General features: G+C 26.9%; 1 protein-coding gene across 1 annotated transcript; it reads left to right on the top strand.

Moving 5' to 3' along the window:
• The first annotated feature begins 1,794 nt into the window (after nt 1–1,794).
• On the top strand, nt 1,795–22,119 carry LOC105845059 (calmodulin-beta). Its single transcript, XM_065799450.1, has 7 exons — nt 1,795–1,951; nt 2,048–2,171; nt 6,640–6,688; nt 14,884–15,014; nt 15,174–15,269; nt 16,773–16,929; nt 21,809–22,119. Exons 2-7 carry the CDS (start codon nt 2,151–2,153, stop codon nt 21,847–21,849), a joined length of 495 nt encoding a protein of 164 aa, XP_065655522.1. The 5' UTR covers nt 1,795–1,951; nt 2,048–2,150; the 3' UTR covers nt 21,850–22,119.
• Nucleotides 22,120–24,148: the final 2,029 nt, after the last annotated feature.

Consider the following 24,148-nt stretch of genomic DNA (forward strand, 5'->3'; position numbering starts at 1 on the left):
TTTAAAATATTTTTATAGTCAGTAGTATACTTACACATTGCTGTCTACCAACAATCTTCTCGTAAGAAATGTTTCTAAACCGTGGAATAACTTTTTTTTGTCATATTATATGTTAGGAGACATTATAACTTAAGAAAATTTACTGTTCAAATAACCAGCAATTCTAATTTAATTAAAACTAGTACTAAAAATAGTCGCAAACAATTAAAATCTATTCGACATTAAAATTTTAAAAAATTTGAATAAATGCGATTAAGCACCGACAAGTTTTAAGAATGTAAATGCGAATATATTTCAATTATCATAATAAAATCAATCCAAATTTTCATAAACATAATTGCCAGAATTTCGAATTTGTAAAGCTTGAATTTAATTGCAATGGAACAAAAAAAAATAATTCAGGAATTTTCAATATGAAAATAGTCACATCTCAATCAATGAAATATTTATTTTAAAATGTTCAACCGACAACGATTTTATAAAATTCCCGGGATTAAATGCTTTATTCCGGGATTTTAGGATTGTTAAAAACCGCGGAATCCCGGGATTCCCAACCCTAGTAGTGCTCATTTAAAAAAGTGACCCAGTTCATCCATAAAAAAAAAATTCGATCGTCCAAAAAAATGGCTTAGTCATAATGACACATTATATAACTCGCTATTATGAGCACCTTATTATTTTTTTTTTTTTTTTTTTGTCTTATTTTTTTTTTTTTTGCTCTATAAAATTGTTAATTTTTTTTTTTTTTCAAATAAATAATAAAAAAAAGGTTGCTAACTTTTATCCGCGCTCCTTTTGATGTTTATCAAACACAAAATTTTGTTTTAATAATTTGTTATTTGTTTTTCCAAGAAAACTGTTTTGAATATCCGATATCTGTTGCAGTCAAATTTATAATTGATTTTTCGTTATAATTATGGAGAGTTCGAATGTTGGTAAAAATACTAGTATTTTTACAATTTTTCGCTAAAGTTATTTTTAATAACTTTATTTTATCATGATATATGTTAGAAGTTATTTTCTTTTTATATTTTAATATAATTTTTAACGTTTGTTCTTTTTTTTTTTGTTTAAATTACATAATCGTTTAAGTTACCTCCCAGTGGGTACAGAACGTTTGTCATATAGACGTCGTGAAACATCCAACGGACGTATTTTCCCGATGAGCTAGCATTAAGTTACATTAACGCTTAGGTTACCTGGTTTTATCTCTTTTTTTACTTTTACATTTAATAAATAAAGTCTACAAATTATAGTTAAGTTCATAACTTGCCCACAAATATCTTATTGCATATATTTTTAAATTTTTTTATAATTTTGTGTGTGCGCGCGCGCGCGCGTGTGTGTGTGTGTGTGTGTGTGTGTGTGTGTGTGTGTGTGTGTGTGTGTGTGTGTGTGTGTGTGTGTGTAAGTGTGTATAAGTGTGTGTGTTTAGTTACTAAGGTGCTTCAAGAAGACCTAACGTTCTTGTCACAGAACACCGATGAAGACCATTTTACTTGGGAATTCACAGTTACATTTACCGACGCCACAAATGTAACCAGATATTGAAGCTTGGATCTTTAAATTTGCAAACACGCTCAAAATATTACATCAGGCCAGCTTAAACTTTTGAATTAATCAAAAATTAAAATGTCATTAAAAATTTGTTTTTAAAACTTTACCATTCTTATCAAGTTAGCAATCCTTTTAAACCCACCCAACTCATTTATTTATTGTATAATTATCACGATAATCTTTTTTAAAACTTTCTCCTCTTATTGATTTTAAGATTAGAATATATTCGTATAAGAGATTGATATCATTTTCTTTCAATGTAAAACATTTTATAGATTATTAAGTAGAAATACCGTTTTAAAGCAATTTTATGCGTGATAATAAAAAGCACTTGAATTTTTAAAGTTACATGGAAAGGTGTTAATGTATACGGCAGATAAAGTTACGAAACCAGGTTGGTGTAAAAAGGAATCATGTTGATGCTTTACTTTCTTTGATAATCTTTTTTTCATCAATGAAAATTAGTTATTTAACAAGACTTATTTTATAGGATTTTTATATCAGCTAAAATCATCAAAAAACTACAAAACCCATTTTGACGGCGTATTTTGTTAAAAAAGTGAAGTTTATTGGTTAGAGGTTAATTGAGAAAGATGAACGCAGCAAATTGTAAGGTATAGATTTTTTTTTTTTTTCTTTGCCAATATTTTGATAAAAAAACAATTTATATTTTAAAATACAAAATGATGCTGCTCAAATAAACAACCAACCTTTTTAACAGTTGAATAATTGAGGAGCTCATTTGCAGAAGTCCGAGTAAACTGATTTTGAGAAAACAACAAAAAACTAAACTACTTTTAGTTGCGTATCAACAGAAATTGATTTTTTCTTTTCCTTTGCCCATTTTTAGGAGCAAAAATTTTTTAATTGTTCTGTTATTTAAATAGAAGATAGATTTAAGTTTATAGAACGTGGAAAAAAGAACGAACTCAAAATTTTTATTTGTATATTGTAACTTAGCGCGTTTTGCAGATGAGCTCCTCAATTTTTTTGATATTTTATAACGTAAAATAATTTTATCAAATTTTCTGTTTTGTTTTAATTTTTTTTATTTCAGATTTTCATTTAGATTTTTCATGATTTCACATTCGTAGTTTTCTACGTTTATGTTTTCTACGTTTATGTTTTCTACGTTTATGTTTTCTGCGTTTATGTTATCTACGTTTATGTTTTCTACGTTTATGTTTTCTACGTTTATGTTTATTATAATCAATGCTAATGTTTTTTAAGTTTTTTTCTGAGAGTTATTTTTTTTAAATTAAGAAAAAAAAAAAAAGAGTTTCAACATTTAATCCGTTTGCCGTTGGACCTTATACACTATAAACACTGAAAACATCATTTTAATTTTCTAGGAAAATAATCGCAGAAGCTGATTTTTACTGAAGAGAGGTTTTCAGCATTACTGTAAAAAATAACATTACTATTTCTACAATCTAGCATACTTAAACATATATGTTTTTGCAATAAAATACACAGAGCAAAATTTTATTATCAGTTAATCAGGTGGTTATTATAGATATGTACAGATTATACATATTAAAATTTATTACTATAAAGTATTTTCAACAAAGACGTCTGATTTTTTTTACTTCGTTTTAATTTTCAGACAGAATAAAGTTTTTTATGACGCTTTTGAATTTCCCGAGAGAGATTTGAATTTCCTGTTATTTTTAGACATTAAAATTGACAGCAATAGCCTTGTATGCAGTACTAAAACAAACTCGGAGAAGTTATTTAAACATATATATTTTTTGGGTTAAAAAATTAATTTTTGAGTTTATATCGTAAATTTATTGTAACTAACATTAGCTAATAATTAATAACAAAAATAGTATTTTTTTAAATTTGGCATTTTTGCCGTTTTATCAAAAAATCTATGATCATCGGCTCGCTATTATAGAATATGCAGCCTCGATTAAGAATTGACTGATTTATTAAAAATGTTTTATAAGTGGCTGGTCTCCTGGACACTAGTTATGGTTATAAACATATTACCTTTTATAAAAAATGATTAATATGGCTTCATAATATGGCGGGTGTTTTAAAATTTGGTAATAAACATATTACTTTTTATAAAAAACGATTAGGATGGCTTCATAATATGGCGGGTGTAATAAGGCAAGCGATGATTCTATCTATATTTTAATTTTTTGTGCGCAGATTATTTTGCCCAACATCTATTTCGATTAGTTTTGCTATGCAACAGAATACGAGATAAGAAAATATCTAATAAACTTTCATGTTTTTAGTTTTATGGAATGATCAAATTTTTAAGTCGTTATCAAATTGAAAGGTCAATTCAATAAATCTTCCCAAAAATGTGTTTTACACCAAAACTTACCAGGATTGCTTCATAGTTATACTGACTTTATCAGAAACTTTTATTACCGATATTTACTATAATAACGATTTGTACACTATTTAAGGTTACGGAATTATATTAGATAAATTAGATTCGTAAAATTAGAATTATTTCTAAAAATACAAGAGGCGTTTTGATGATAAAACAATGGAGAGTATTGTTATTAAAATTATTATTAAAATATCGAAATTTGTTTATTGTTTCTTTTTATAAACCGCCTGAAAATTCAAAACATATGTACCCTGGGTTTAATAAACGTTTCACCGGAGTTTGTTTTAGTTTATTCGTGAGTCAAAGATAGATATTTTCTTTGATTATTTCAACATCGATTACTTATTAGCAAACAAAAACACTGATTTCAAAAACATTTTACAATTAAATGGTTTTAATTAAATAGTATCCTAGCCAACAAGAACAATACTAGACAGAAAAATCATTAATTGACACAATTAATACAAATAGCACTGATCGTGTATCTCAATGCGACGTTATTGTAATTATATTAATTAGGTTTAATAACCATGACACGAGAATATCATCTATATTATGCTGTGTATGTTATATTGTCTAAGAAAACTAAATCATTGCTGATATACACCAAAAGCAATTCAAAAAGGTGAGTTTCCACTCATCCGTTTTTCTACGGGAACGGGAAAGGGAACGGAAAAATAATCACGTGTGCATGCACAGTTTTCCTTCAGACAAATAAAAACTTTTATTAAGTATGCTCACGCGATTATTTCTTCCTTTCCTTGCCCGATAGGCTTTATTATTTTCTTTAATGCTTTTAGAGTTTAAATCATGAAAATTACTCCGTCATTAAATATGTCGATATTAATTAAAAGTCGGAACTTAACTAAAAAACTGTTTAATAAAAGATTTCCAATTGTTTTAAGTTTAAATGAATCAATCATAAATTTAAGTTTAACAAAAAGCCGAAACAAACACTTTTGTAATATTTATTAACACATTGCTTTAGTTAAATAATTTAACATATAATTAAATTTACATTTTTTTTTTAATTTCTAAATATTGACTGCCGGCTAAACATCTGATCTAAAGCACATAGAGTAAATTTTCGGTTATTCAAACTTCCACAGGAAATAAGAATTTACTTCAAGTAACCGACATTTCAAATAATGAATGAAAACCCACTTTAAAAGTAATCTGTTCCAAGTTACTATAAAATATTTACTAAGCTCGAGTAAAAAAAAAAAAATGAAGATATTTGGAATATAATACGGCGTAACTGAGGTTGCTGTTTTTGTTTTTAATACTCAAAAGATAAGGTGCTGGTTTGAAAATATTAATTTCGTCAAATTAAAATTTTTTAAAGTTGATTCATTGCAAATTTTGTTAAAAGAGCGGATTTTTTGATGCAAAAAAGTCATATTTTTTATAACATTAATTTGGATTTAAAACTAATTATATTTTCAAAGCCAGCCAATATTTCCGCTTCTTTTGAATCTCAGGTTAACATGGTTCTGGAAAAAAAACTTCATTAACATAAGATCCGTCAAATTTGTTGGGTCCAAGAGGAACCTCAAAAACACATTCAAAGCTCAAAATCATCTTTTACTTTTGTGTTATAATTAATAGAACACCGTTCGTGTCTCAGGAATATTTATTTTCAAACTTTTACTATGAAAATTGCTCAACCCTACTACTACGTCTTTAACCCTACTGTGTTAATCTTTCCTTGTAAAGTATCAAAAAAAATTTTTTTGTAAAGAAGCGTGCATTTTTGTTACTTTTTTTTTTCTAAAGAGTGTCAAACTTTAGTATTTGGAAACGCTATACAGGAAATGCATTACAGAATATGCACAATCTGGTTCGCTGATTTTAAAAGAGAGGCATACGTGCATTTCTTTGAAAATTTAATTTAAAAATTAAAATTAAAACAAGAGTCAAATAAAGTATTGCATAATGATATTAAATAAAGTAATAATAACATAAAACAGATAAAAGAAACTCTTACAATACAAATTATTATCTTAAAAATAAAGATTTAAGAGCCGTTAGCTGTAAGAACAAGAAATTACTGAATGCCACCAATTTCCCACCCTTCTCCTTTTTTTAAGAGTTTGCCTTAACCCATACTTTAGGAATCAATAGCTGGAGTATTAACTATTTCAAAAAACAATATTTTCAAAAAAACAATATATTCTTTCAACTTATTTTTGATAACCCCTTATAAGTTTTACAAGAAAAACGAAAAATCAAAAGTTTTCGAGTCTATAATCACCATAACCATCACCGTTATCGGTGATGGTTATGGTGATTACAGACCATAGATTTGTTTTGATACATAAAATGAATTATCTAAAGAAATAACTTTTAAACATACGAAACTTTCTGTTTGGTTTAAAAAAACTAAATAATAGAATTAGAAACAAATATTTCATAAACATGTAATTGATAATAAATGTACTATTTCAAGAGTTAATCACTATAAAATAGTAGAAAACAATAGCTTGACAAATAGAGCTTTCGAGTAGAACAAAATATTCCATGTGTATTGATGATGATGATAATGATGATGATGATGATGATGATGATGATGATGATGATGATGATGATGATGATGATGATGATGATGATGATGTATATATATATATATATATATATATATATATATATATATATATATATATATATATATATATATATATATATATATATATATATATATATATATATATATTACGTATAATCTTTAGAATGAGCAATTTCAGTTTATAGCATCTTTGACTGCTGATGAAATTAAAGGTAAAATAAAAATAATTTTTCAATGTTGTATAATTTTAGATGCGTTTTTGTGCATAATGAAGATTTTGGATATGGCTTCTCCCCGTCTTTCAAATATTCATATTTAATAATTCAGTTTTAAATACTTTATAATTTAGCGGGCAAGTAAAGTTATAAATACGGAAACCAAAAACATGCTCTACAAAAAGTATCTTTTAGGTTATTATTGTAACAATTATGATAATTATTGTAACAATTATTATTACTATTATTATTATTATTATTATTATTATTATTATTATTATTATTATTATTATTATTATTATTATTATTATTATTATTATTATTATTATGTATTTCATCATAAAGAAAAATTTATAAAATTATTTATTATAAAATGTAAATACACGGGTAGGGCAAGAAAAAGACTATTTCAGTCTTATCGCGTATCTTAAGTTTTTATCTTATTCTTGGCTTGTTAACAACGTTCAGAAAACTAAAGTACTGTTTGCCTCCTCTTCCTGTATGTTATGCGTTTCATGGGTGTTGTTTAAGCCAAATATTTTTTTTCGACTGAAAAAATCTTATTCCATTAATTGCAAAAACACATTCATTTGATATTCATTAAAAATGGATTCTCTTTGTATTATCCTTGGCCGGCGCGTGTAGGTGTCACGTGGGGAAGGAGGTACTATTTAAATTTTTGCTGACTAAAAAAAAAAAGTCCTTGTTTTTTAAAATATGCCGACTGATTTGTTCGAAAGAGTCAATTTTTGCGACTAAATGAACAAAATTTCATTGATGGGGAAGGAGGGAAGGGGAGGTCAACCTCCCCCTCCCCTCCCCACACACCCCTTCCTTCGCACTTGCCTTGCATTTATTTATCTAAATAGTTAACCAAAAACCGGGTCAAACTGATTTCACTGATTTCAATCAATTATCGAAAAATTTAAATAAAAACCGCAACAGATAAGAACATTAAAAAATACAAAATATAAAACACACAAGTAAAAAGAAAATCTTCTCCTCATTTAGGTATTTGTACGCCTCGCAAGTAAATCAGTGGCTGGAAAAAATACTTGTAATTTCCTATCTGAATGGTGTCTCACTGCGGTGGTGCGGTGCTGTGGTGTAGAGTTTTTAGTTTCTACTGCTGGCCTAAAAAGCATCTTAGGACGTTATTAAAATTGAAAAAAATTGAAAAATTCAAGCTTATTAACTCAAGTGCTTTTTGGGCCTAAAATAACTTTGAGTGGTCCAATCATTTTGCTTACAGCTTTCAATCTTCAAATGAGCAAAGTTTTCAAGCATAGGGTCATACGGTCATATCAATGTTCATACGGTCAGTTTCAGGGAAAGAAACATTTGGAATTTTAATTAGTTTTTCTTGCAATAAGTTTTTTTTAATAACGAATAAAAAAAACTGAATTTCAATTTGAGCACATGCCGCCAAATTAAGGCTCTAGTAACTTGAGAACATGATTGAAAAGTATGATTTCAGTAACCTGAAAACATATTACAAATTGTGGTTCAAGTTATAAAAAGTATTTCAGTTATAACAAGTATTTCTTCTCTTTTTAAACTTTGATTAAACATGTTAACATAACAAAGAAATTTTAAATATTAGTACAAAAAGGTCAACTAAAATTTTTAAAAAATTGTTTCCATATTAACATTCACAAAATATTTTTTTAAAATTTAAAATTAACCTGCTTACTACACATTAAGTTCTAGCGAGCAATTTAAATCATATTTAAAACGTTTTAAGGGTTTTAGGTCGGCACTATTAGCCGAAATTCGGCAAAATTTTGCTTTCGATTTTTTGTATACTGTTACGAAAGATTAATTGCTTTAAAAGCATTCTTTTATAAAAGCATAGCTTTAAACGATAATGTTTTAAATAATACAATTATACTTTATGTAAGTATATAGCAAATTTTTGAATTGACCATAATGTGTTTAATTATCATGGTAATTAGAATACTTTTAACCGTTTTATAAAAGGTCCTAATGTTGTTTGGACTTTAATACTGTCGGAGTAATTGGCAGAACTTTCTTTGTTGTAATTGACAGTGTCAGAAATTTTTTTCTTTGTCTGACTTCTACGAAATCATTTTTTGAAAGCCGCAAGAGTTAAACCTCTATTTTGCAATAACTATTCTGTTAGGCCACGACATATTTAGAGTTTTCTTTGCAAAACACTGTAGCTTTTTTTGTTTTTAATTGCTTTATAAAGCATTATAAAGATGGCTCATATTGAAAAAAAAAATTTTTTTAATAGAAGAAATTGCAGCAACTCATAAATATTGAAAAATTAACTTAAAATAATTATTTAAATTTTTAAAAAGCCTAATATGTTCTTAATATGTTTTTAAAATAATATAGTAAAAGCGGATATAATGAAATAGATGGTAGAATGAAATAAGCCATGGAAATGTTTATTCTTTTGCTCCTTATTTATTGGATAAACATTTTGCATATATTTTTTTATTATGTTGAGGAGAACTTTTTCTAAAAAAGATAATATAAAATAAAGATGATACAAATAAATAGCTTGTTTTTTATGAATGGTCAAATTTTTGGTTGCGAAATAATTTTTTTTTTTGAAAAAAAATGGGCATAAAACTTTTGGAAGTGAAATTTATTATATGTTTTAACCCTTTCGCGACTGACTTAAAAACAGCTATATGACTGCGCGTAAAATAACGATCTAGGATCATGATCAATTAAAAGAGTATAAAATAAAAATTACTAGTCAGAATTTTACAAATAAGACCTTGTTTTTTTTGTCAAAGAATTGGCTTTCAAGAAATTAAAAAACTAAAAAAAAAAATTTATTATCTTAGTAACGTGATCAAAATATATCATGTTGAAATTAACAAAAATATATAGTTTCTCTATGTAACCTTTAACAAATAAAGAAGAAATACATAAACATACCCTTTTCTAATTTAAATAAATGATACATTTATTTTGGTGATCAAACAAAAAAAATCTTCACCACTATCACTGAAAAAAATATCAAGGATCTCATTCATGACAGTATACTTTTTATCTGTTTTTGTCATTTTTTAAAATTAATTTTTGAGCGATCCATAAATGCAGTTAACAAACGGTTTGAAGGATTAACTTAAGATATTATTCACATTTCAAAAATGAGTTTAAAGTTTTCCCCAATTGCTATAGATGATTTGAAATATTTAAAATTGTTTATGCACCGCCATGCGGGTCACTCGTCATTTAGAAACAAATTTTATGAACCGCCATACGGGTCACTCGTCACGAAAGGGTTAATTTTTGTTTTAGGTGCTTCAAGAAGACCTTACGGTCTTGTCACAGAGCACCGCGGAAAAGCATTTAAATAGCCTCCTTCCTTATTGATGGCGCTAAGTATGTTCATAGCTTGTTTCTAGAATTCTTGCTTATATAGTAAGCGTTGTAACGAATGCACCACGGCCGCACATTGAACTTAAAACATATCTTGAATAACTTTTTATGCCGGTCAAGAATCTTTTTTTAAAATTAAATTTTCCGGTATGAGTTAAAAGCGGAAGCGGTGAAATATGAGGTTAAACCAAATATGTCAATTATTCGTTTGGTAAATAGGGCTTTTATTAATTAAATGTCTTAACTAACCAATGAATCTTTCTAAATTTTTCGTTCAACTTTTAAATGATTATTATCAAATTTATTCAAATATAAAATATGCCTCATAAAAACCACAAAAAAAAAACAAAAAACAAAAAACACTGAAGTCGCGTTTTCAATGGCGAAAATAAAAAGTGACGAACTTTCACTCAAGAAAGCTGCTCAATCATTCATTATACCAGTAGCAACTTTTTATAGGTGTGTCAAAGGCATAGATGAAACAATCGGCTAGGTTCAAACACAAGATTGTTGCAACATTTTGAAACAACTTAGATACACTCATCAAAGAACTTATAATGATGTCATTGCTTCAGTAACCAACTATTTGCAAAATCAAATTCAGTCTTATTGTTTTCCAACGACACACCAGGGAAAAAGATACAAGCTTTTCATTAACTGGTGTAGTCATAAGTTAAGTATCAGAGCCAATATTTCATTACTCAGACTTGCTTCATGCACGCAAGAAATTTTTCTCAATGAAATACATAACTATGAAACAAACAAAAAATTAAAAATAAAAGTCAATCGACTGCAGCAACTTCAACGACAACAACAGCAATAAACAAAGCCATGTGTAAAAAGTGCCGTAATGTTTTGAATGAAGCTTGAGCGAGTCATAATAGTGAATGATATCAGCTCGAAAATTCAAAATGCAAGGTTTGGCTTTGTCAAACATGCATTCCAAAGCTATATATAAAAGGCATCGAGTTTTATTGTACCAAATAGTGCATCAACTCAAGTGACAACTCAACTCAACCTCCGCTAGTCAAATTCAGGTCGTTTAGGTTGAAAAGTTGATTGTTTCAAGAAATTTTATAAAAAAATATTTAGTGTTAACATGAAAATAAAATTATAAAAAGAACGACTTGTTTGGTTTACGTCTCAATGAAAAAATCAATTAATAAAGAGGGTTGACCAATTAAAGAAACACTGGTCAATGTTTTGATTGACAAATAGAAAGGAAAAAAGTGTTTAGTTAAAAATAATATTTATTATTTGTTGGTATTAAAACTTGCATAATTAATTTATCAAATATGCCAGACTAACCAAGAGATCATTCCTCCTCAAGAAAGCTTATTTGTGTTTATTGTAGCAGTAAAAACCTAAAATGTACTGAACTGGAAACTGGAAATCCTTAGTTAAATCTGCTAACACTAACAATAATCTCCGACTTCTTTTAAATACTATAAGGTTATGTTCAAGCTGCAAGATTTATTTTTATTCTGCCAAAACAAGGAGTATATTTATCATTGGTTACTTGACATCAGAGAGAATAAAAATATGAATATATAGGCAATACAGTGTCAGCATGTGACTGTTTGCTATGTATTTTGTCAAGAAATAAATCCAAAGCAATAAACCTCGATAAACCAATAATAATAAACCAAGATAATTTATAAAGAATAGTTATGAATAGATCAATTAAATTAAAAGAAAAAATTGATGTAAAAAAGAAAGTATGATTTCTTAATACAGTTTAAATAAGTATAATTTAAAATTTGCAGTTTTAATTTTAGGACTTATTAAACATATAACTTAATGAACCTGAAGTAGTAAATAAAGTTATTGATAAAATTTGTATTTTTTATCAAAGAATCGGACCTGGAATTTGACATTAATGGAGTAAAAGTGACATTGTACAGAACCTTAAAATACTGTCAACAGCTTATAGTTTAATTATTGCTATTTGTATGTGTGAATATTTTATGCAATTATATTTACATTTTTCAGGTTTGAAAACAGTTGAGAAAGAAACAAGTACTTGCCAAACCTTTGAAATAAATCCAACAGCTCAAAAACATTGAGGTAGGCGAGACTGTGACATTATCGACCAGAGAAACTCCTTTGATTCTACAGATCGGAAAACAGCAAATCCTGAAAACTATTTCAAGCCAGACATTGTATAATATTAAAAGAAAGCAAGATATATCAGTTTGTAGATTTAATACAACAGTAATGGAACGTAGAAAAGATTTAGGTAGATTAGGTGTGGAATCTAGTTCTTCCCAAAAAGTTAAGATTTTGTCACGGGCTTGAGATAAATACTACACAGCGGGAAAAGTAGTATAAAAAGAAGAGATTTTATTAAGGAATAAAACCGGAACAAATAAAACTATGGATACTGTAATTAAAGATCTAGAGCATGTCAAAGATCCATTATCTCTAGTTGATCATATTTGCACTGCAAGAGGACTATAACATTATCCGTGCCGGAATAAATAGTGGCCAAGGATCTTTAAAAATTGTAATAAATGTTTTCAATAGAGAAGTGAATTTTGACTCCAAAGAAACCAAGAATATTGGTGTTAACAAAGTTCTGCTATATGCTTTTGCCAAAAATGTTAGCAAAAGCCACTTCAATATTCAAATTCTTATAGAGAAAACAAAGCTTAACAATTTAAAGTTCTAATTGGGAGCAGATCATAAATTACTTAACATAGTCGTTTGTTTGTCAAGACATGATAGAAAATATTCCTATTTATTTTGTGATGGTGATAAAAAAATAATTTTGGAGAACTGAGAACCTTCAATACGCTGAAAAATTTGAATAAAAACTTTGCTGAAAATGGATCAAAAATAAGTTCAAAATGTTCAAAATTTTGCTGAAAATGGATCAAAAAAATTTGTACAAAAATATTATATATTCATGTTTTTTGGTTGATTTTGGAGAGATGTATGTACTTGATGTAATTCCTACATGAAAACACATGAAACTGTTTGGCAAGGGTATAATGAAGGTGGACTAGATGACAGAAATGCTAAAAATATTCAAATGCTACTGCCTGGTTTAGAAAAATTTATATTAAATCATTTTTCATCTTATTATCTAGTTGTTGATCTGTTAAAATCATTTTCTGCAAGTAAAAATATTATATGTATTACACTTATATATTTTACAAACTATTTAATTACAATTAAAAATGAAACTTTTATTAAACCTAAAGCAATTTCACTAAATTGACATTTAGTAGTAAACATGTGTTTTAAAATGAGACTCCATGAAGGTTATGCTGATGCTATAGCAACATATAAAAAGGAATTTAAAGGTATTAGTTAAACAAATGGAAAAAGATTATACTTAAACTTATTAAAAATAAAATTATTTTTTTGTATATCAAGTGGTGGATTTTGGTTTAAATTTTAAAATAGGAAACTCAAAAATATTTGAAGACTGCATTCAATCACATTACTTCTATGGGATGAAAAAGTCACATATTTGAATATCATATCTTGTTCTTAAAGAGAATCAAGCTGCCATTGGGAGTATTTTCAGAGCGATATTCAGAATCTGTACACCATAACTCTAAGCAGGTTCTCAACTAAGCAGGTTCTACAAGCTTTTTAGAAAAGCAGTAGTAGTAATGGATACTCAAGTCACCGAATTCAAATTTTTTTTACTCTTGTAATTTATACATATAATTTACAATAATATACATATCTTGTACATTATATTCTATCATTTAAAACTACAGTTTATAAAATATAGTACCATTATAGATTATATAATATTATACAAATACTTATATTCTACAAATGATATTATATTATGTAATATTACAGATTATATTATACTTTACCATATAATATAACATTATGTTGCATATATTATTTAACACAACACCTTATAATATTTCAGATTATATAAAATTATTATCATAGATTATTATATATGTATCCTAATGTTAGGTATAAATTTACACCTTTATTTTATAAATGATTTATAAATTAAGTGAACTTAATATATTGTAGTGTTAATTTAAATGCCCATATCTTTGGAATGCATTAATATTTTATGAATACTACCAAATATGAGGGTAGAATGAAATAGCTTTTTTACAATTAAATTAAGTTTCTTAAAAAACTTGTTTAAAAAATTATTTGATTTTTATACATTTAAATATGCCTAAAAATTCTCTACAACTTAAAAAAAAAAAATTAAAAATTTTTTTCAGTAAAAAAAATAGACTCTTCAATCACCTAGATAATCGCGCTGAAATTTCGAATAAAAAAGCGCAAGGGACAACAGACGTTTGAAAAGTAAGTTTTGTAAACATTTGAATAAATTAATAACCTTGCTATGATTGTTATGAATGAATTTTAGAAAAAATGAAAAAAATGAAAAAAAAAAAAAACTTCCAGAGACTTCCTTTTTCCTTTAAAATTACGTCAATATTTGATTAGCCCCCTTCACACCAAAAAAATTAAAATTAAAAATACATCCTCTTTTTTCCTTTTTTTTTTTAAGTACTTAAATTTATATAAAAAGTTAAATTGTTGACGTCAACTTTAGTTGACCTTCCCCCCCCCCCCCTCCCTCCTCCCTCCTTTCACCTTGTCAACGACTGTATGCCCCAGTAAAGATAAATTGGCTTTTGCGTCGGTACTGCCAAATGCGGACTTGGATTTCGCGGGCTGTTTAAGTTTCTTCAATTATTTATATTTACAATTTGTATATAAATTGTTTATAATCTATAAACTTTAATAAATTTCAGAAATGTTTTATTTATATCAATGTTTTATTTATATCAATGTTTTATTTATATCAAAAAAATAACTAACTCTTAAAGGTTACAAAAAAGCCTTTCGTTATTATGACAAGAACAAAGACGGTTTTATAAATGCAAAAGAGTTTCTATGTTTGTTGAGAAATCTTGGGGAAAATCCAACGGAAGATGAACTTTTTGACATGCTGATAGAGGTGCCTCGTTTTTTATTTGTAAAAATGCTTTAATTAATTAATTAAAAGAATGATTTTTTGTTAAGATATACTTAATTAAGTTGGAGAACTCGTAAACATTAATATTTGTGTTAAGAAAGTTTTATAATGATACATACTTTGTATTTTTTTATTAACAAGATGGATAAAGACCGAAATGATGTAATAGATTTTGGTGAGTTTATGGGATGCATGGCCGCAAGAAAGAAAAATGATCACATTAACTGTTTGACTGAAGTAAGTAGATAACTATGAAAGTAGTTTTAAAATATATAAGTCTCAAACTATTAATTGAGTTCCATTAGGAGCAAGCGTTTAATCTAAGTTCAAATTCGCTCAAGTCAATTCTGTTTTAAAAAATGGCGATTGCAACGCTGTCTTATTACCGTCTTAATTTATTTATCGTATTAATTTCAAATCTATTTGTGTTTTCTAAGATTTATTAAAAAGTAATTTATAATCGAAAATATACTCACTTGATTTCAAATAAACTATTACATAAAACTCAATTTGATTTTCAAAGCAGTTAAAAAAAAATTTAAATAAGAAAAACAAAGAAGCCAAAAACATTATACACTTATTTCTACTGTTAGCTTGAAATCATATTGCGTTAATTACTCATATTGTTATATAGAAACAGTTATAAAACCAGTAATTTATTAAACAATCATTTTTAAAAAACAGCCGTAAAATAAAAACTAACATATGATATAAAGAAATCAATACTCATGACTATTTAAAGTACAACAGTCATCAAAAGACAATTCCTAATTATCTGGCTAATAGAAAAGTTGTTTTTTTTACCTTTGATTACAAAAGAAAAAAAAATTAGTGATTAGCAGAACTAAAAATGTGGCTAAAAGAATGTGAATTTCGTAATGCAAAACTCCAAGGACCATGTTTACATTTATTTCTATTATAAAAACAATGTGTATTGGGTGACATTAGAATAGCAGGGTTTTATCTTGAATTTGTAACACTAAGAGTAACTTAAATTTGTAAACTACAGTTTTTAATAATCTAAATGTTTTACAGCTGTTGGTGTTATACAAAATACATGATTTTTATGTTAAGAATGTTTTTAAATAATAATATTATTTTTTTAATCATCTACTGTAAATATTTTATATTTAAGGCAAAAATACAAAAATAAAACCAAAAAATATCAAAAAGTATTGTTAACATTTGACAAATTTTACGATATTCATAATTATAATTTTTTAAGATATTTATAATTTTAACTGTTTTTAAATTTATATTCGTTTTTTGGGAATTATTATATTTTATCTTTATATTTTTGTATTCTTTTTTTAAGATATTTATACGATATCAATCGAGCTAGATGATTAAGGTTTTTCTTTTTCTGTTTAATTAATTGTTGAAGATTGTCATCTTCATCAGCATCAAAATGTAAACCTCGTAACGTAATCAATAAAGTAATTAGAAAATCGTAATTGAAAGAAAATTTTTTTTGAATATTTAAATTTCCTTCAAAACTTGTATTTGAAGGTAAAATCTTACATAAAACATAATTGCAAAAAACATATTTAAAAAAAAATGTTTTCAAAACTTTTTTGTTGAATTATAACTCTTACCTTTTGTATAGTTATACCTTCTTGTTTTGAGCATAATGTTTTTTAACCTATTGTGTTCTTTTAATTTTTTTTTAAATTTCCTTAACCAAATTTATTAATTATATAATTTAAATAAATTTGTTTATAATATTTTTTATGATTACAGGCATTTAAAGTGTTTGATCTTAACGGAGACGGGTTTATTAGTGCCACCGAATTTCGCGCCGTTATGAAAAGTTTAGGTAATGACGCAACCAGCAAAGAAATCGATGATTTAATAAAATACGGCGATGTTAATGGTGATGGCCTAATTGACTATGAAGGTTAGTAAACTTTTAGTTTAGTTAAATAATAGATTAGGAAATTAATAAACACTTCAAGTATAATTCTTTAACTATGATTGTAATCTGAGAGACCGTTTCAGCTTAAAAAAGTCAGACGATATTTCGTCTGTTTTTTTCCCGTGAACTTTGGGTAGTCAGACAAGAAAACTTTGGTTTTTGGGCTAATGCATTTTACAATCTACCGGAACAAATATGTTCCTGCGGCTTTACTCTGATGTTATTAAAAAACAATGAAAAATTGCGTAGTTTTAGGGAGTTTTTGTTCTTAATTTTCAAGCCTTTGGGGTTGTCCATAAATTACGTCACGCTCTAGGGGGGGGGGGTTAGTGGTTTTGTGACAACTCATACAAAACTTGCTACTAAACTATTACGATTTTGTGACGAGGGGGATGGGTGGGAGGGGGATGGGGGAAGGTTTTTTTTTAATTATAACGCAACTGTAAAAACCTAATTTAAACTAGGTTTTTACAGTTGCGTTATAATTTAAAAAAAATGTTTTAAAGTAGGAAATAAATTAAATTTCTTTTTATTCATATATTTTCATTTAACTTTTTACAAAAGCAGTACTCCTGTTGTTAAAAATGTTTATTAAATATTTATCTGTATGATTTTTTAACCAAAGTTTTCTTAAAGTCTAGCATAAACTATGAGCAATTTTTAATGAAAGGGTTATTAAGGAACAGAGATGTAAATTATGGGCGACAAGGACTGTGAATAATTTAGTTTAGTGTTTTTTGACTTTCTTCTTTTTTTTTGACTTTTTTCTTTTTTTTGACTCCAGTTTACTGACTTAGGTCTCAACATTTTTTGATAAATAAAAAATTTTATGCCTAAAATTGCAAGTTGTAACTAAAACATAAGATGCGCATTTTTAAATTAATAAATTAGAATTTGAAGTCACGTTTTTTTAATTTTTATCACGATTGTTCCAAATATAAATTCTAAAAAACTAAAAGTTTTGAATATTCGAGTTCTAAAAGCATTTCAGTGAAAAGTAAAATATCTCATAAGCAACGTTTTTAAAAAAGGGAAAGAACTTTTTTAATTTTAAAAAGTTATCATTTTTTCTTTTAATTGTAAATAGAATATAAAAACTATTTGTAGAAATTGAAAAATAAATATGTAAAAAAAAACAACAACAACAACAAACAAAAGATAAAATTAAAAAAATGAGTAAAAACGAAAGGTAAACATAGCGTAGACTACATTTTTTAAAGATGTAATTAAGGGGCTTATTATATGAGTGAAATTCAGCCCGCTCACTCGGGCTGAATTTTTGCCCCGCCTGGTTATTCTAGGAGGGTTGAATTTCCCCCCGGAATAAATATCCTAGCCCGTTTTATATATATATATATATATATATATATATATATATATATATATATATATATATATATACACACACATATATAAGAAGTATATATATATATATATAAATAATATATATATATATATATATATATATATATATATATATATATATATATATATATATATATATATATATATACATATATAAGAAATATATATATATATATATATATATATATATATATATAAATAATATATATATATATATATTTAAACAACTTTAAAAAGTATTCTACACAATAGAGTGCTCAATGTTCTTAAAGAACAGAGCAATTGTATTAGTAGTAGAAAATCACTTAACAAAAGTTTTTTCCATTCAACACTGTGTTTCATCAACAAAGATTCATCAGAAATGGATGATCAAATTAATAAAACTTCAATTTATACCAAAAATAAAATTACAGGAAGTTGCAAATGTCTTAACTACTGTAAATTTTGACACATTTGTGGAATTTGCTGACACTGAAAAATATTTTTTTTTTTTTTTTTTGTTAAGTGATTTTCTACTACTAATATATATATATATATATATATATATATATATATATATATATATATATATATATATATATATATATATATGTATATATATATATATATATGTATATATATATATATATATATATATATATATATATATATATATATATATATATATATTATATATATACATTAACCACTGTAATTTTTGCTTATGACACAAACCTATTTCAATCTAATAAAATCATAAATACACTTTTTAATAATATAAAACAAGAATTAAAAAAAACTCATATTGATTTAAGAAAAACAGATTGTCCCTCAATATTGATAAAGCAAAATGGACACTTATTTACCAACCCTGTGGGCAAGCGTCGTCCGAGGGAAGCCTGGACGTCCGTGAGACGTCTAACGGAAACTTCTTCCGGATGACGCGTGTCCACTTGGAAACATCTAGAAAAAAAATGCTTGTCAAATACGATGCTATATTTCCTATCCTGGAAACGACGAATCAATAATTTTAAACATGAAAAATGCTTAGTTTTCTAATGCGTCCAAATAATTTTTAAAATGAAAAGGCTAACTTCACAAATTTCCATCGAATGGAACACGGAATAAGACTAAGAAAAATGAAAACAAAAAAGTTATATTAATCATGAATTCTACTAATTACTCTGGGCAACAAAAAAAATATTTTTTTAATCGTATCTTTAGCAATTTTATTCAAGTTATACTAATTTTGGGCTAGGAAAAATAAATGGCAACGAAAATTTTTTATTAGCTCTAGTTTCTGAGATATACAATAGCAATGAATTTTTATTTCACTTAATTTGCAACAGAGCAATATGACATATTTTACATATTCAAAATATATTTAAAGTCCATTTAATTTTTTTATTATAGATATATTCTAGCAGTTTTAAACCAAAAAATCATTATCATCAAGCTAATAGGTATAAAGATGATTATCGAGTATCGTCGCTAGATCGTGACCTTTTTGCTTTCATTTTATCGAATAGTTCTGGAGCATCCCTACACACAACAGTAATCTGTAAGCATAGCCTCGTTCCAACGACCCTGCTATCGTTGTTCCATTACAGAAATAACTTGGTGAAACCTTTTTCCATGTTTTTCACTACAGCTCCACAACCAGGGAGGAGGGGGAAAAGATCTAGGTATTAGTGGAGGAAATGAATCTTGAAGAACATGTTACATCCAAGTTGATGGTATTTTTGCAGAGGTACTCTCATCAATTGAATGTAGTTATCATCTTTTTTGTTGCCTAAAAATCGACAAATCACTCCCTAAAGTGCTTACCAAGTTTCCTTTTCTTGCCCCTTCAAAACTTCCTCAAATGCAGGATCCTTCAGAAGTTGACGTATTTGTGGCCAAACAAAAACAACCTCTTTAATTTAGACATCACTTTTATTTGGAAATTTGCTTCTTAAATACCTAAAAGCCTGTCCTTCTTTGTTCATAACTTGGACAAGATTTTTCATTAAACCCAACTTAATATGTAATGGTGGAAGGAGAATATTTTTTGGATACACGAGTGGTTCAGCAATAACATTTTTTTCATCTGTATTGAGGTTTATTGCAGACCATTCTTGTCTTCTTTTATTTAATATGAACTTGTATCTCTACTGTCCCACATACACAAAAAGCAGCAGTATTTAGTATACCCTAATCGCATTCCTAAAAGTATAGCAATGATTTTGCAAATCACTGCAAATTTTTTTTGTGTTCAGTGTAATTAATTGAGTTGAGGAGAACATTTATGTTTATATAAGTCTCTTTCATATGAACTGCATGGCCAATAGTAACAGAAGGAAGACGGTTTCTATTGTGCAGTAATGCAGCTTTCAAGCTTAGCTTAGAGTCTATGAACAATCTCAGTCAATAACATCAATGCAAACAACAAAACTATTTTTCTTCTCAAAAAAAGAAAGCAGATTCAGCTGCTATTTTCTGTATGTGTAACCTTGATATCAAATTGGAGAAGATTTCACTGCTTTAGTCTTAACCCTAGAGGTTCTGCCTTTTCCTGTGACAAGTCTAGATCTCAAACAAAATCACTTAATTCTGCTTGACTCAATTTGTGTGGCATATCATCTGTTAACATAAAATCAGGATAATTTGATGTGGAAGACTTTTTTTCTTCTATGTCTACTTTATTTCTGCCTTCATTTTCTGCTTCTAACTCGCAACTTTGTGGAGGAGTAGGAACTAGTAAACTATCCGAATGTGGAATTGGTTGAATAGCAGATGGAAGATTCGGATATTTGACTGTTTTTATACTCTTCATTGACAAACCTGCCTTAATGGGTGGGGTCAAGCAGAAATAGCAGTCATATATATGGTTTTTAGGCTCCCTTTATACCATAGAAACAACAAAAGCCAAAAACCTCTTTATTTTTCAACCACTCTCGTAGTGTAAACGAACAAGAGCTACAGCATATGTGGAACCCATGACTTATCCTGGTTCCCGACCTTTATATCGAAGAAATGCTGGTAAGCAGTCTTCACAAGAGGTATCATAGTTCTTTTCTGTGAGGAAAATGTTATTTTACCACAAATGTAATAAAAATTGTTCACTAGATTTGCACACTTCCTTGGCATGTTGATTTGTCAAATTTTACACTAGTAAAAGAGAAAAAAATGGTTAAAAACAAAAAAATTAATTTGAAAAAAAAAAAAATTTACCTTTGAGAGAAAATTTTTGCTTTTATTTCTTAATCTGGAGCTAATGTGTCATTTTTAACGTCATTTTTGATCTCAAAAGGTGTAAATACGTAAGAAATAACTAATTTTGGTTCCGAAACAAAATCACTGTTGGGCAGTGTTATAAAAAAAACTAATTGCATGTTTAAAGAAATTGTTGATTTTGGCCATTTTTTTATCCAAAAAAGCTCTGAAAGTCGATACGGGATCAGTCAAAACTTAAAGTTAAAATTTTTTAAAAACATTTTCGAATTAATTGATCATTATTTTTTATTTATATTTTTAGAATTTGCCAAGATGTTAACGCTTGCGTTCAATGAACATTAAATGAATGATTTAAACAAAATCACGCAGTGAAAAAAAAGGAATAATATGAATAAACAGAACAGAAAAGACATCAATTTATTAGAAATCAATAAAACATTTCTAGAAACAATCATAAATATTTAAATGGTATACGTAACAACAATTATTATAAGGTCAATTGTAAGAGGCTATATAAGATACGCAGATGAATAAAGCATAATTTGGATATATAAAGTACATTTTAATGTAGTATTTTAGTTGAACTTTTCAAAGGATATTTTAACAATAATATTTTACCAAATGTAAAAAACAAAATATATAAAATTAAACTTTAACAAAAATTTATGTTCAATTATTTAAACTCTCTCTCTGTGTCTATATATATATATATAATATATATATATAATATATATATATATATAATATATATATATATATATATATATATATATATATATATATATATATATATATATATATATATATATATATATATATATATATATATATATATATATATATATATATATATATATATATATATGTTTTGATTACGCACTACTGCGTACACCTTGTGTACAAAAAAAAAATTTATTATACATTCTGTACATATGTACGGAGCATGCAAGTATATGCATAGTTTTGCGGTATTGTTTCTTTTCATTTTAATGATAAAAAGAAAAGATCTGGTGACCAAAATTTAAAACCTAAGGATTTGTGCTAAAATGTGTACATACATCTTTTTAGTTGTGTTTCGGAAAATGACATATTGGTGAAGGAAAATATATAATATAACTAACTTACAGGTTAATTTTAGAATCTTTGCCAGCCAATTAAAAAAAAAAATACCCAAAGCATCATTAAAGAATCCTTCCGAGATTGATTAAACAAGAAAGAAACTGGGTAAAAGAAAAGATTTTGGTTGGTGATAACAGACAAGGTGACAAGAAGAATTAAGCTCTTAAGTCAGGAAGATTTAGTTAGAGCGCTAGGAAACCTTCCTAAAAGTGGGGAAAACTTACAGAGAGGTGTAAATGTTACAGAGCTAGCTCAGCAGCTCTTATAAGCATTTAACTCAGCAGTTTTTTAGGATCTTCAAAAGATAATACAAGCAATGTAGACATACTGACTGTAAAGAAAAGTGAGACTGAAGAAAATTCTGCAGTTGTTCTCAGCCCAAAAAAGTATATAACATGCAGGTAACTTGTACCAACTAATCAGAAGCAGTTCACAAATGCACAAAGCTAAAATTTATTCAACGCATGTAAAAAAAAAAAAGCTCAAAAAAAAAGCAGAACATGTTACCCTCCTAACTAAATTGTGTTCAAAACACAAGCAGTTTAAGAAGGTTTATTGTTGAATTATAATATTAATAGAGAGTCAGGATATTCTACAGAAGGTATTCTATACTGTAAAGTTGGGTTATAGTAATAGCAATAGTAATATTTATTGCTGTAACAATTCCATTTTTTTTAAAAATATAATAAAGTATTTAAAAATAAAATGAATTCTATATAATTCCCACCCAATTTGAAACACAAGTTATTAAAAATATTTGTCTATTTTCGCTTTGAAAACATTCGACGATCTTGCTTCTATTATTTCGTTTGGTAACAAATGAAATCACAGAAATATAGAAGAAATAGAAAAAATAAATTATAGAAGAAACAAATTGGTTAGATAGAGCACCAAGTCAGAGTTTATGCGAGAAAAAAACTTGAATAGAGACTTTCATGATGTTTTGAAAAATAACTAAACTATCTCTCAGACAGCATTGGTGATATTATAACTTGTTGTAAACAAAGAAAAAGTAAAGTTAAGTTTTGTCTTGAAATGATGAAAGAAGTATTCTTTTTATTTCCACCAAACGGTTACTGGAGAAAGGGCCCTCCAGTCCTTACTACTGTAGACAAGAAAGGTTAAATTTAGTTCAAACTTTTTTTTACGACTAGAATGGAAGATTATGAGGTGCCTAGACCTATGATACATATATATATATATATATATATATATATATATATATATATATATATATATATATATATATATATATATATATATATATATATATGATACATATATATATATATATATATATATATATATATATATATATATATATTAGAATTTTTTATAATTCAATTTAAAAATTGCTCAAGGGTGGCACACGGCCCTAATTAACCTTTTTTTTTATTTTATTTTTTTTTTTACCATTTTTTTACCATTTTTTGACCTCATGTGTGCCATTCTTAAAAATATTGAATAAAATTATGTTAAAAAAAAAACTTGGCACTCTAATTGTAATTTTTATCTTCTCAAC

The sequence above is a fragment of the Hydra vulgaris genome, chromosome 06 (assembly GCF_038396675.1).
Source record: "Hydra vulgaris chromosome 06, alternate assembly HydraT2T_AEP".
Lineage (NCBI taxonomy): Eukaryota > Metazoa > Cnidaria > Hydrozoa > Anthoathecata > Hydridae > Hydra > Hydra vulgaris.